Here is a 15,456-nt window from a genome sequence, read left to right on the forward strand (position 1 = left end):
AACCACAACATTCAATGCCATATGTTGGACTTTTATGAGGCAAGTGAAAATATTGTATTGCACAATTGTGAAGAAAAATGGCAGCAATTATTTGCATTCAGCCCTTATTATTTGGATACCACACAATACCACGCCATACCATTCGGTATATATAAAAGCTCTTTAAAACAACCACAGCTGACACAGTGCTGTACACACAAACACCCAAAAAGAAGAAAATTCCTTACATTGTAAATCCATATCATTTAAAACTAAGTCTTTGCCATCTGTTCAGTTCCCATCTCTTTTCAGTGCTTCATCTGTAATTTCTTCCATTGAGTGATTCCCCCAGTTGAATTTTAATCAGACCAATCAGCAAACAGAGGAAGAATTTGTGAACGATGACATAAATTTTCTGCGCTGTTTTAGAATTGTTGCTTTAGTTTAGCAATGGCAGTGGTAGAAGTGATGGTTTCTGTTGACCATACGTCCAAATATTGAACTAACATTAACAGTCATCTCATTCAGTTCTGCATCTCTCTCTACACAGTTGGGAAAGTTTGTTTGCATTGCAGGCAATAGCCGAGGGTTCAGACTCTGTACAAAGTAAAGCGCAGTAAAAAGGGACTATTTTTTTTCTAGGTTAAATACAATCTAAACCATGATACAGTTTGAATAATATTGAATGATACTTTAAACAGAATAGTCAGAAAAGAGTTTGGACAACACAATGAAAAAACAGTTAAATTAATATTTGCAGAACCAATTGAAAGCATAGAAATAATGAGATCCAATTTAGGCTTTCTGCAGTGAGTCATCACTTCAGCCAGCTATACAACCAGAGCTTATCCTTTACTTAAGTGTCCTATGAAAGATGTGATGAGATTGAAAAGGCTGCTCCCATTTTTGGAGCAGTTCATACAGCTTTTCCACTCATCACAGGCAATGCTTTACAAGCAGTTTCTACTTTTGCAGCATTCTCTCATCTGTTTATCTCCCCTTCTTGGAAACCAATAATTCCCAGTCTAAAGCTTTAAGTTCCAATATCATTTGGCTGAAAGATGCTGAGGTAAGCGAAGATTCAGCATCAAAGAAAACCATAAATACAAGAGTACATATTTATGGGGTTACAGTGACCAGGAACGGAGAGGAGAATTAATTGTAAACTTGAAGACCCATAAGAAGAACAGGACGAGTGTGTGCGAGAAGAGGCTTAAAGGGAGGGATTTGCGGGTTGCGATGACTCACAACCTCTCCCTGGTTGGCTCAGATATCTGGCATCTGGAGCTCATAGACTACAGGCTCCATGGTAACCAGCGGTTGCGGAATTGTAAACAGACTGAGAGACTGGAAAGACGAACGGGAACCAGACTTTCAGTGTTTATCCGCAGCATAGTCAAGGGCTCCGGAAGGGCAATCAGTGTACAGCATTCGCACGGGCTGAGGTCAAAAAGAGCAAATGAGGGAATATACAACAAAAACAGACATATCACGCACTACAGATTCTTCTTTCTGTCTACTTTTATGGGTTAGAGAATGATGGTGTCCCACAGGAGGGATATAACTAGACAGAAGACAGAAAGAAGCCCACCAAAAGAAACGTTCAACCAGTAAAATCCCAAATGAGCAGCAAAACAACACTGATTTGACTACATTTAGAAAAAAAATAAATTTTTTACACTGACACACATAACAAAGATAAACAGTACACAAATAGAGAACAACTTTGAGTTTTAGTTCAACTAAAACTCAAAAATAACCAAATAAATCCAGAACGCAGTAGTTTTTAAATACAACTCTTCATATGGGTTTGAGTTTGGTTGATCTTCTTTGTCTCTACAACCACAGAAAGTTTCTGTCTTTGCATCTGCTCAGAACTAGGCACTGTCTATAAATCTCTGCTTATGAAGCCTTTTTAAGTTCTTGTCTTGCATTGATACTCTTGCCACCATCTGTGATAAAAATGTATGTGTCTGGTCTCAAATGTACACGTTTACTTGACTGCTGAACACATGAATGCATACGTGGTCTTTGACACATGAGATGCCATTGTAAGTCAGCATTTTCTAACGCTTCAAAGTAAAGACTGTAAATCTTCAAAGATTCTAATCTATGTTTAATAAAGGTTTTATAAAGTCAGGCTGATGGTTACAGCAACAGACCACATGCAAATAAAAAAAGTCCCTAAAATCATGTGGTCTTCGTTTTTGCCCAATTCTCTGTAGATGTCTGCTGAGAACAAGAAGTGATTAAACAAATATGGAAAATTAAAGAGAATGAGGAACAAAAGACATAGAGCTGCAAATATAAAACAGGAAATTCAAGGAACAATTAGAGCTCAACAAAAATAATAGTCAAAAGTCAAACAATATGTTCTGGTTTTATCATTTTCCAGGAACCTACTTTGCATTGGTAAAAATAGAGCAGGTCTAACGGTAGCCTTCCCTTCCTACTCAATAATTCAATAATCAGAAATACTGTAACTAACAATAGCAGTTACAGGGGGGCAACATTTTTTCTAAGTAGTTTCCATTCTTTTGAGATGTTGAATAACCCAAATTAAACAGCACTATTCTTAGACATAATTCAACATTTTGTATGCATTATGGTGGTGCAAGGGCAAAGCACAACCCATAGTTCTCAACACGGCCGTCAGAGGCCTGATGATTTCTACCACATGTCTCCTCCCTCTCTAATTCTCGAAGAAAGGCCACTAAAGCCAATAAAACCTTTAAAATAAAAAAAGATCCTGTACAATGAACTTTTAATAATCCTGCTATTTAAAGTTCAGGAAGCCGCTCTGAACTGGGGAGGTGCTGTTTTTATGTGGAAAAATGGATGTTGCTACATACTTCCAGTTAGTACATACAGTATGTCCTGTTGTTTTTAAGATATTTGGTCATGCTGAGGCTGACACTGAATAGTAATCTTGTCAAATTTCTTTGACAGACAGATATAAATAAATAGGATGACTGCATGGTGTGACACTTTGGACTATGTTATCTCAGTGCTTGTTACAATAAAGCTTACAAACTAATGTGTGAGTGCTCCAGAGGAAATATAGTTTGGTCCTCTTCTACTTGCCTCCGGATCTACCATTGCGCTGCCAATCAAAAAAAAAAAAAAACCTTTTACTCCAGAATCTATCCAAATGTCAATAGCTAGTTTATTTAATTAGATTATGGCCAAAGAAACAATTAGATTAACAAATATCCAATAACTTACGTGATAATGACATAGATATAAATAAAATAAGTTGTAATTTAAGCGAAAGTATTTTTGGCTTACCATGGTAGTATGCACTACCACCATCTCTGACTTCCAGGAAATTGAGAAGTCAGTCCCTGCAGCCCTAATTTGAAGTCAATAGTTGAATCATTTGACTTCACAGAGCCAGTCCGACTCTTTTTCTAACTCAGTTTGCAATAATAGCTATTTTGCAAACTGGGTTATCATTTATTGTGATGTCCATCACAATAAATGATGGACCATCACAATAAATCACAATAAAAGTTATGGTTGTAACATGATAAAATATACAAAAAGCTATAGGGAATTAATACTTATGCAAGGAATAATGTAAACCTGCATAATTTTCTACTTGTTTGGTGTAAACTTTCAGGTTGAGAAATCTGGAAAATATTCTAGTCCGATATTCATTGTGGAAGAGGAGGCCTTAAGTTTAATTGGCGCAGTATGATCGCAACATTCTTTTGCAAACTCAAAGCTCCATATTTGGTGCTCTCTCACAGTAAGATCTCTTTTGTTTTTATCATAAATCCAAGCAGCCACATCACATGACTCGTGAAAGGAAAAGTGAGTTTTTTTTCCTTGAACGGTCAACTCTGATTTATTGCCCTGACTCACACAGAGGAACACTAGGTGTTGTGGAGTTGTGCTCACATAAAAATCCTGAGGTGGCTGGACCTATTTTTACACCGACCTGATTTGTTTCTGTTAGAACTTGACTAAATAGGCTTCGAGCTGACTGTGAAACTAAGAAAACCATAAAAACAATCCAACCTCCACACACCCAGTCAACACCAAGAGGCATTTTTCTTTTTTAGCACTTCTCTTGAACCTCTTTGTACAGACTTGTTTAATAATAACACTACAATTAGCTCATGTATTTATCTCATTACTTCTGCTGGAGAGCTGGTGGCATGACCATGCATATTATTCTGTATTCCTGTTCATCTTACTTGCCTCAAACTTGGACCTAAATTACCTGTAATAACTGATATCATCTGTACATGCAGAACCTTTCACAGCTGTGCCTTCTAAGGAAAGAAAAAACAAATTAAAGCAAACACGTCACCACTTGCCCTCAATGGTTTTATTTGTACTTCTGTGGGAGCACCAGTTTAAACCAGTACATCAAGGTTCTAAGTATGTAATTACAACTAAGTCGCTCTTATGGATGGATTTTCCCAGCCTCAGGCTCACAGTTGCCATCTCTTTTAATGTGACAATCTCATTGTTCTGTGTCAATACAAGCCAGACAGAACTCTAGGACCATCAATCAATTCTCTCGGTTATAAAAAGTCCTAATTTCTTAACATGTCAAATTATGACATAAAAATAAAAATACTGTATGTGAGATCAGAAGATTTTAAATGTGTCGGACTATCAACAAGATTACTGAACAATTACTAGAGCCTGTTTCTACCCTGAAACACTCCTGCAAGTAATTTAACAAACTGGAAGAGTAAATTGCAGATAACTGCTTTATTTTAACCTAACTTATTTGGAAGAAAGACAGTAATGAAAAAGGAATTCTTTATTTGGTATTTGTTGTGGGTCAACTGTGTTGCATGTTTGACTGCAGCTGCAGAGGGCTTGTGGGTACTTCCTGAGAAAAAACATAGGAACTGTGATGGTTTCAGATTGCCGCCTCAGATGCCTGCAAAGGCTGAGGGTGTAACAATAACATATTTGTGAATTGTGTAATATGACACAATAGACCTCTGGGCTTTTTCTATGGAACTACAAGATCACACTCTACCAGAGAATTTCTCCTGATAAACGAGCAAAGTCAGCAGCAGACATCGCTCTTCCACAGAAAGCAGACCGGTTTAAAACTCTGAAAGTGATATTGTGTTACATGCAAAAAGAATATATGCAGTGGTTTGCAGAAGTCTGTACATTTTGCCACAACACAACCTCAAGCATCAATGTGCTGTACTGGGAATATACAGTACATACTGTATATGACAGACCAACACAAAGTGGTGCATAGTTGTGAAGTGAAAGGAGCAGGAAACACTGTTTGCTTTAATGTTTTTTACATATATCTGAAAAATGTGGCATGCATTTTTCTTTCAGTTCATTTTTCTCTGTTATAAAAAAAACCTTAGGAAGTTCTTGATTTTGTTTGGTCCAACGAGACCACATCTGCACAAATTATGTTTAATAAACAATGTGTGATGGACACTAGCAATGCACATCAGTCACTGTGAAACATGGTGGTGGCAGCATCTTGTTGTAGGAATGATTTTCTTCAAGAGGAACAGGAAAGCTTGTCAGAGTTTATGGGAAGATACATGGGGCTAAATATGTTGGTTCCAAGAGAAAACGTGGAGGCTACAAAAGATTTGAGAGTAGAGAAGATGTTCACCTCCAGGAGGACAGTAACCCTAAACATACATATCCACTGGATATGTATGTTTCACACAAATGTTGACTGATGTCCTCCATCCAAAATACTTTTAGCTGAAACAAATGCTGTAAAAAAAACTCTATATATTCTACTGAATCAAGTGGGACCAATGTCGTAACTAGTCCATATTTGTAACATTTCACTATTTATTTTTTTCCATTTGGGAAAAAAGTGAAAATGCATATTTTCCTCTCCATTCCAGAAATATGCCTTACTTTCTGCTTCTTCTGCTACGACCTTGAGGATATACATTCCTGTTTGTAGTTGTAATATGTCAGAATGTGGAAAAGTTCAAGATGTCTGAATACATTTTCAAGACGCTGTAGTATTGAACTCTTCGCTAATCTTATAAAAGCCTTTCGTACAACTGAACCAGTCATGTTTTGTTTTGTTTATGGTAACTGCTCTTAGTTCTCTTTTGTGTTGTTCCTGCACGGATCATAGCCATAATCACAGTCTAAGGACACATTCCACAAGCCTAATTGTTTTAAATCCTTACCCTTTCCAAGGAAATCATTATATGGGCTATTTCCTGTTAAGAGAAACCAAATGACTTACAAAACAGTCTAACTGAAGAGAAAAAAACTTAAGCCTTGCTTTTTGTAATATTTATTTATATAGGGGGCAGTGATGGTTTCAACTTGTTTATCATTTTAACAACTAACAGTAAAGTTAATGTTTTACTTTGTGCAGTCTTATGTAATGCATATATGGATGTTCACCTGAGTAATAAAAACAGACGGGAATCACAACTTGTGATGGGAAAAACTGTTTATCTGATTGTTATCAATTTCTAAGATTAAAACATTAATGCTGTAGTATGTAACTTTTACAAAAAAAATTATATATATATATATATATATATATATATATATATATATACATATATAAAATTAATTCCCTTCTCACCCACCGCTGGTGGTTCTTATCCTCTGAGCTCGGGTCCTCTACCATATATATATATACGGTATATATATATATATATATATATATATATATATATATATATATATATATATATATATATTTATATTTATATTTATATATGTATTTATTAAAAGTATTTACAAATGTGTTTATTAAAAGTGCACTATGTATTGACATTATAATATGAGCCAAATAATATATGAAAAGACCAAGCTCCTAAGCTTGCTCTGCCTCACACTGGGAACCTAACACTGGGTACCTAAGTAAAACAAAAGTAAACTTAACCATTAAACCATTAAAAATGGGAAAGCTAATTGCAAAACTCAGCATGAAGGAAACTGTCTTAAATTATTTGTTAGTTATTTAGTCTGCTTGCACAGCACATTCTGTACTTCCTTAAGATGCTGCATTTCTCAGGTGTACATGACAGCATATGTTGCTGTCATGTACACTAAAGACAATGTTGCAGAATGTCTTTAGTGACAGTACACATTGTTCTATGGAAGCGAGCAGCTCTGCAGCTTCACTCCTGCTTATGTTACACAACATGAAAACAATACACCCCGCAGAGGGTCTAAGTTCCATCGAACTGACGTGTTCGTGTTTGCATATTTTTGAAGTCTGCTAAATGGTGTGCAAGGTAGTGGACATTCTCAGAACTGGAGTATTGCTATAATAATTTTAGACTTTTCCCAGACTGTAGTGTCACTATGCTTGTGCTTGCACTAGCATGTCAAGTCACAGCAACACCTACAAAGAAACCAGTGAGTCACATAAGAACAAAGGACGCGCCTTCCCCTTCTCTAGAAAACTAGATCATAGCCTGAAAGTTCTTGAGTATTTTGACAGAGATCAGTTTCTTTAGTAAGAGGAGCACCATTTTATTCAAAGGGGGACAAGAGCGAAAAAGAAATTTATAACTAAGAGAACAATTTATATCTTGATCCAGTTTGTGATAAGAGAGAGGTTTTTGCCTAGCATCACTGAAAATACAGCAACATATTGCTGTGGTTTTCTTTAATTCTTTAAGAGTTCAAGGTGTTGCTTAATTTAACATAAGGGGGGAAGTCACGAACTCAGAAGAGCAAACTTGTGGCTTTGTTTCTGTTGCAAGAAAAGTTCAGCTGAAAATGACGTAAACACGTTGACGTTGGTGTGAGATTTCAATAGCAGAATAACTTCTAGTCAAAAATATCCCAGTTCCACAGAATAAATACAAAGATGTGAAACTGTTCCTCCTGCTGCCAGAGCTACAGTTCTGTGGTATTTATTTGTATTTTTCCTCTCATCATAGACTCATGACAGAAAAATACACTTGACAAATTTTCTAAAACTAATAAAACACCTGCTTAGATTTAGTAAATGCAGTCCTTACAGCCAAAATTGGATTATAAAGGTAAAGTGCCTTCTTTCAGAAAGATGACTGGCAGAGTGCAGCAGGTAGGGGAAGGAGAAAGCTGCTGGAAAAATAACCTATTCACTACATTGCTTTTTCTTCCATCTCACTTAGTATTTAACCACAGGAAAACTAGTCAAATACTTAATATATTTACTTTACTGATTTAAAAATGTAAAACCTTAGATTTCTATCATGAAACCTGTAACTGCAGATTGTCTGCACTCAAGAGTATCCCTTTAATTTATATATTTTTGGTCATTTTCATAAGAGCACAAAATATAGATAAACAACAAGAACTTGTTTTAATAAAAATATGACTTTATTATAAATTAATATGTTTAGACAAATATAAATAAGTGCAAAGTTGTATTAATCTGCTTACTTTGTCAAACTTCTCAGATATCTTCAAGCATCCACAACCAGAGTTTGGCTGACAAAAATACATCTTTAAAAAAAAAAGATCACACACACCCACAAATAAAACAAAAACAATATACAATTTCATTATGTAAACATGGTATAGAGAAAAGTAAATACTTGATCTACTCCCCTTATATAAAAACATGATATAACCAATGTTATAGTTCATCTACAGGCACTGGATATGATCTCTGTGCCACAACACACACACACACACACACAAAACAACCAAATCTCTTAGAACAGAGTTGTTCATCTCTACTCTCTTGTAGGATTCTGAGTCAGTCATTTTCCAACACGCTTCCATGTTGTTCTGGCAATTTTTGGCATAATCTCCCATCCCCCTGAAGCAACACACAGGTTAACATTTTGTTAACATTTTGTTTAATCCTGACCCATAAACAAAAACCACAAGCATCCACAGTATCTGTTAAGCTCTTAGGCTTCCGATGTCTGGGAACATTCGGCTGCAGATCTATGGGTTTGCTTAGAGCAAGTCCAGCCTTGGTTGTATTGATCGTCTTCTAAGGCTTTCGTTTATGAACTTGTCAGTCTCTCAGGGTGCTGATTAGCATCAGCAGCAGCACAGGAAAGTTTGTGTCATCACATAATAGACAGCTGACTCTGAACTTCACTTGAGTTCTTAATGAGTTGTACGTCATCAGTGAGGCAGAGGAGGACGGCGTGGCTTATCTCTCGTTTTCATATCACCAGATCACAACGCTGCTTTTCTCATTCTCCTCGTTGTGTCTTCTGACAAACTGAAGAGAATCTGCACTTTCATTTGCTCCTCTGGGCCCGATTCAATCATCTCTGCTACATCATACATGGGTGTCCTCCCATAGCTGTACTGGCACCATCCCGTTTTCATTGGCGTCAGTCTAGAGAGCAATCTGGTATCTATCAAGGTATTCTTTAACTTTGCCAGGAAGCTTCTCTTTTATGCCTGAAATGTCCAAGTCTTTGTTAATTTTCTTCCTGCAAAGGTGCTTCAAAGGTGAAATGGATAGGTAGAGTGGTTTGACGAGCATAAGAGGCATCCTCTCCCCTCCAGCGTTGATGTAGTAGACAAAACCTGATGTCCCTAGTCGGATATAGAAATCGACTAGCTTGAGCACACAGTTAAAGCGGGGAGCTTTTTCCACATTCCCAGGATCCGTCTGCAAGTGGAAGGAGTCTTCCTCGCAGACTATGCGCAGATTTTTGGTGCCGGTTTTTGTCTTGACGCTGAGGGTGAAGAGGTGCTGCCTGTCGGAGCTCTCCCGGATCAGGAAGGTACCGGGCGCCTGCCTGGCCAGGACAATACCGGCCTCCTTCCCAGTAATGGCGCTCCAGTAAAAGTCACTCTCTCTGAGTCCACGTAATGTCTCCAGAACCATCAGAAACTGATCCTCTGAGACAAAAGTCTTGTAGTGGTATTGCTTCTGCATATTGGCAACCATAAAGCAGTCTTCGTTGACAGCAGGGTTCTTGCTGAACGTTACCATCTCTCAGAGGGTGGAACAAGGAGGTGAGGTGAACTGAGGTCCAGAAGTTTGCTGGATTAGGTATGTAGAGGAATGAAGAACCTATATATAAAAAAAAGACAGAAAAGTTGTTTTAAATTTCAAAAACAATAAAATGTCTAACTTTGTAGGAACCGCAAGTCTAATTATTTATATTTTAATTATTTCTTAATGAACAATTAAAAGATATGTTTCAAACCTGACCTGACATAAAAAGCCACCTTTAGATTTAAATAACATTTGGGTAATCTGTTCGCAATGATCTGCCTTCAGGATCGAGCCATCTCGGTCAGTTCCAGTAAAGTCAATGTAATCCCCACTACGCAATTTGCATGCCGCTGCCGGCTTCTCTAAACACTCAGACCCGGTCAGGTAAACAGCCAAGACATGATATAAGGTTTGTTTGAAAATCCAGATCCGAAGTCCTAATAACAAAGAACGATCCTCACCTTAAACTGGTTCTCCAGACGTCGTTATTTTGTAATCCAAGAGATCTGGCGGATGCTCTTCGAAGTTCTCTTGTACTTTATTAGCTTCTTTAAAGTTTTTTTTCTTTCTCTCGCTCTCTCTAACAGGCAGCTTCTGTAAGTTGGCTTTTGTTCTACAGAGCGAAGAGCTGAGTGAAGCAGAAAGGTGAAGAGGGATTTATAAACCCTTCTCTATGGTAAAGCTCCGCCTCCTCTTCCAGTAAACTCTTCTTGGCAGATTGACAGGAAGCTTTTTTTTTCTCTTTTAGGATTCCAGCTCTGAGAAGTGCCCTCCCCCTGCCTGTTCATACGTTAGGAGGAGCTGCAAGCAGCAATCTATTTACTTAAGAGTATTCTAAACTCGGCTTTTTATACATATAACAGATCATTTAAGATTTCAAAACCTTGTAAATTAAAGAAATACACATGAAAGGTGTTTATATAGCTTTTGTTCGGGTTTTTCTTTTTGCTTCTAGTTTGGGTTCTGCCTATTATCTTTAGAGTGAAGTAATGATTCACTCCTGCTGTTTTGTGTAACCGGTTTCTGAGAAATTCGTGGTAACTATGGCTCACATCATCTGCAAACATGAATGTGCCCTATAGGGGGCAGACTTTATGGGAAATTAAACCAGCTGGTATCCAAGGACATGTAGTTATTGTTTATTCAGTGTTGCCAGGTTTATTTTCAACTGCTTTCCCTGCATTGTTTCGGCACATTTAATGACGTTAAAGTTTCCGTAACATAGAAATGGATTTCTCCTGATTTCCCAATTTAACAATTCACGCAAAATGAAAGCATGGATGTTTTTTGCAAGTTCTCTTCCAAATAGATAAATATGTCAGACAGTAATACAAATGTAGTGTAGGATACATCAATTAGGCTTAACAGTGTGACGACTGACAAGTGAAGTGAATAGTAATATTTATTCATGGCACTTGTCAGTAATATTATCTGCAAGTGATCATTTTGTTTTTAAAACTTCAATTTGCTTAAGAGGTTCGTGCTGGTTCTTGTTGAAAAGGAAATTGAATTTACAGTGCATTACAGTTTTTTGTGTATGCATAAGAGCAGATTATTGGTGTTGTGCTGGTCATAATGTTGTTGTTTTTTTGATTGGCGCACATATGTTTAGATTGGTTTCTACAGTTTTGAGATTAGACATGAACACATTTAACAGAATTGAAAATATAGACATAATGGATCTGTTTTAATTGATAAAAAAATGCCATGTCAAAAAATGTTTATACCCATCTCAATATTTAATGGTAAAATCTTTATTGGTATTATAGCAATCAGACCCCTCTTTGAATGACTGAAACTCTTTTTGAAAGTACATCATTCAAGCAACATGTTGCTTCTTACTGTAAAACTTAATGTTAGTGTTGCACGTTGTTTAAGCAAATTGACAAAAGGGATTTTCTTGAGAATTTAAACATCATCATTACATGCAAACAAAGGAAATATATTTGCTTTTCCTTTTTTATTGACTCTTCGGTACTCAAACTGCACATGTCAGTTCTGGGAATCTCCACCCTTGCTGATAACCTTAATTTAAATTCTGGCACTAATTTGTCCACAAAACGTCCTTTATTGCCACTTCCCTATTTTTTACTCTTTTTTTGTACTCCTTTATGAACGAAGCAGTTTATGAAATGAGGCTTAGTTTGACAATGTAAGTGTGGCTGAAAGTGTGTTCATACATTCCTTTTCTTTCCCCGTCCAGCTGACTCAACCATGACAACCATAAGCCTCAGGTGATGACTGTGAAACAAATCGCCCTCCCCAAACCTTGGCAAAAGTGTGTGAACTCCCATCTCCGCAGATACAGGACAACTTTTGCCATCTTTTTCTTTATTTTTTAATCATAAAATCCAGCGATTGTAAGTCAACACTTGCCTGATGGTGTATCTACAGGAGTGAGTCAGGTGTTCAGACCCCAGTTGGATGGGGGGAGGGGAGGGAAGTGAGCCATGATAAGCTTCTAACAGCTCGCTTGTTTCCAGAAAATCAGCTGTGTCATCAATGTGAGGCATCTATTTAGCATCAAAGGCCTCCCTGTGGGTGCTGGAGTCAATGGAAAGAAAAGGAGCAGTTAGTCTACTTGAGCTGGGAAAAAGAATCCTCCATGCTATGTTTTAGCTCATCACATGGCCACGGAAACCACTATGGGTTGTATTACAGTATGCTGACTTTGCTTGTAGTACGCGCTGTGCTGTAACGTACACTTATGCTTGAGTAGAGAAGAGAGACTAAGTGGAGCAAACAGGAAGGTTCTGTGTTGAGTATGTCCTCATGTCAAAGGTTGAAGGGAGACATAGACCATCAAGTTACTGGTCCAGGCAGTCAATATTTGTGACTGAGAGTCCTGGCAGTGATTTGATTCTTAGATTCTTATTCTGTTTGGATAAGTAATAAATCCAAATCTTACACTGCATTCAAGGTTTACGATTGTTTCCAGTCGTGGCAACAGGATTTCGCCTAAGCTGGAGCTTGCACGACAGCTTGCTGGTGTAAACTGCTGTTTGGTGGACAAAGCAGCTACTTAGGTTTTCCCACACTGACTCAGAATTTACTCTTGCTAATGATTCCCAAAACCCGTTGGGGAGTGGGACCAAAAGCATGTTTTATGACAGGAAAGGGCCCTGCAAAACATGAAAATGTCCAACTAAATATGTTTGAACTGGACGGCCAAGCAGAAGGGGGATTTTTGTGGCGCTGACAAAAGGTTTGCTTGTGTTTGAACAGCTGCTGATGGAAATTCTGAATTCAGTTTAAGTCAACAGTTTATAAATATCAAATTTTGCTGGACTAAATAAAGAAGAAATTATTTTTTGCATAAAATTTCAACCAAGCGAGCCACTTAAAACACAGAGGAAATACAGTTTCCCCCACATTACTCCGACATGTTCAGTTACAGTAGAACTGTCACTGATGAGCCACCGGGTGCCAGGAAGTTCCTGGCTTATCAGTCAGTCTAATTCCTGTTAACTCTGCTTGATCAGAGCACTTCCTGCTTCTACCTGTGCTCGTGTGCTAATATCAGAATGTGTCTGCTTTAGAGCATTTCCTATTCATATCTGCGTCACTCTGAAACTTCCTTGTTTGTTCAGCAAGACCACTTCTTCTACTTAGTCAGTGTTGGTTTCCTGTCAAGGTTTTGTCTTACTGTATATTCTCTCTGTCTTTCGCTTTTTGTTGCTTTTCAGCATCTGTTTCAGTTGTCATGTCTTAACTCCTCAGATGAGAATGCCACAGCGTTCACATGAAGCCCAACCCGATTCTTCAGGGGGAGATCATGGAAACACACTATGACTCTAACACATCAAATGACATCTAAAATAATTTGGGTTTTCCTTTCTTTGTGGAAAAAATTTTATATATCTATATATATATAAATCACATCTAGAGTAATAAAGATAGAAGAAACCAAGAGTGAAATCACCATTTTAGATGAGTTCCATTACATCATGTTAGTGCTTATTGAATTTGCAGAACTAGATGTGTTAAAATGATTTGTTTAAAGTTGTTTTGATTTTATCTTAGACCAAAAATGTAATCTAAATTTATTTTGTGGAGTTTATTTCGCAGGAAGTACGTTCTCAGTGTCACATGTTTTTAACGTGGCACTCTACTTTTGCTATACATTTGTCAGGGCTGGCTTCCAACACATCCAGGCAACTTATTTCGAAAGAAGCCAACCATGCGCCCATTAGCAACAAAGCAACAAAGGTAGGCTCAAAGTTTACATATCAAGTAAAGCAAGACTATCATTTTTTTCTGAAGACATGATTTTGAATGTGATATACAGTACATGACCTGCGTTTTGTGTCCATATTGAGTTATTTGTGCAGCTTATTTGGACTCCATTACCAGCTTGAAAGTGGTTCCCTAGTAAAACTATTTTGTCCCCTGTCTTTCTTCTCCTTTAAAAATGCAAGAATAAAAGCCACAATCAAACCTCATCATCTCAGCTTTCAATCATCTTGAATCGTTCTCTTCACATGGAGAAAACTCAGGCCTTTACTCAAGTCATTGACATTTTTTTTACCACCCCGCAAGGGGTCTTTTTGTGGGCTCTAGTGTCCCTTTTTCAAAGTAGGCTGACAGGAAAGGGTGAAGCAGAGGGGGGAAGACATGCGGTAAACGTCGTCGGGTCCGGGAGTTGAACCCGCGACAGCCGCGTCGAGGCCACGTTGCCTCTGAATGTGGGTCGCGCTAACCCCTCCACCACCACGGCACGCCCACCATTAACTTTTTTATATGAAATAACCATTTCCTTTTTGTAATGGAGAAAGCAAGTAAACTAACATGGCCCAGTGTAAAAATGTTAATTTCCCTTTGTTAAATCATAACTTAGTTTTGATTAGCATATATCCAGAAAAAAGGGCTAAAGTTATTTCTAAGGCTTTGGCAGTAAGCCACAGTAAAAAAAACATGCACAAATGGAACAACATGGAACAGTAGTGAACCTCTCCAAGCAAAACTACCCTAAAAAGTGCACTGAGGTCACAATGCAACCAAGAACAACATCCTAAGCAACACAGGTCTTACTTGTCTCAGTTAATGTCTACATTCATGATTAAACAACAATGGAAGAAACATGGCAGGTATGGTATCCTTGGGAGAGTTTGAACAATAAAAGTACTGGTCCCCAAAAAGATCACAAAGCCTTGATGATCCCCAGGTTTTTGGGAAGAGTATTGTATTAAGTGGACTGATTAAACAAAAGTGGAAATTTTGTGTTTCCAGTTACATCCTTCATAAGTTTAAAACATTTGAGGAAAAAATACACCAAACCTACAGACTAAGATATTCTTCTGTTATTATTCTGAGGCTACTTTGATGCTTCTGGATTATTTGCTTTAATAGATGGAACTATGTAGTTTTCTCTTTACCAAAAACCCAGGGAGAGAATGTCCGGTCATCAGTTCATAAACCTACCTCAAGAACTTTTGGTTTATGCAACAAGACAAAGATTTAAAGAACAACAGCAAGTCCACTATTAGATATATTTTAATGATTTAAAATAGAAACAAAATTAAGATTTTTGGTGTGGTTCTAGACCCCCGCCATACTGAAATCTTACAATTCTGCAAAGA

At 37.5% G+C, this 15,456-nt stretch overlaps 1 protein-coding gene and 1 long non-coding RNA gene across 2 annotated transcripts; one reads left to right on the plus strand and one right to left on the minus strand.

Annotated features, from left to right (window-relative positions):
* Nucleotides 1-8,261: 8,261 nt before the first annotated feature.
* Nucleotides 8,262-10,503, minus strand: socs3a (suppressor of cytokine signaling 3a). The gene is made up of 2 exons (XM_028042605.1): nucleotides 10,339-10,503; nucleotides 8,262-9,952 (listed from the first exon to the last, which is right to left on the minus strand). Exon 2 carries the CDS (start codon nucleotides 9,869-9,871, stop codon nucleotides 9,266-9,268), a length of 606 nt encoding a protein of 201 aa, XP_027898406.1. The 5' UTR covers nucleotides 9,872-9,952; nucleotides 10,339-10,503; the 3' UTR covers nucleotides 8,262-9,265.
* Nucleotides 10,462-10,798, plus strand: LOC114160154 (uncharacterized). Its single transcript, XR_003598729.1, has 2 exons — nucleotides 10,462-10,553; nucleotides 10,626-10,798. It is a non-coding gene; the product is annotated as an uncharacterized LOC114160154 (long non-coding RNA).
* Nucleotides 10,799-15,456: the final 4,658 nt, after the last annotated feature.

Source organism: Xiphophorus couchianus, chromosome 16, assembly GCF_001444195.1.
Source record: "Xiphophorus couchianus chromosome 16, X_couchianus-1.0, whole genome shotgun sequence".
In the NCBI taxonomy this organism is placed as follows: domain Eukaryota; kingdom Metazoa; phylum Chordata; class Actinopteri; order Cyprinodontiformes; family Poeciliidae; genus Xiphophorus; species Xiphophorus couchianus.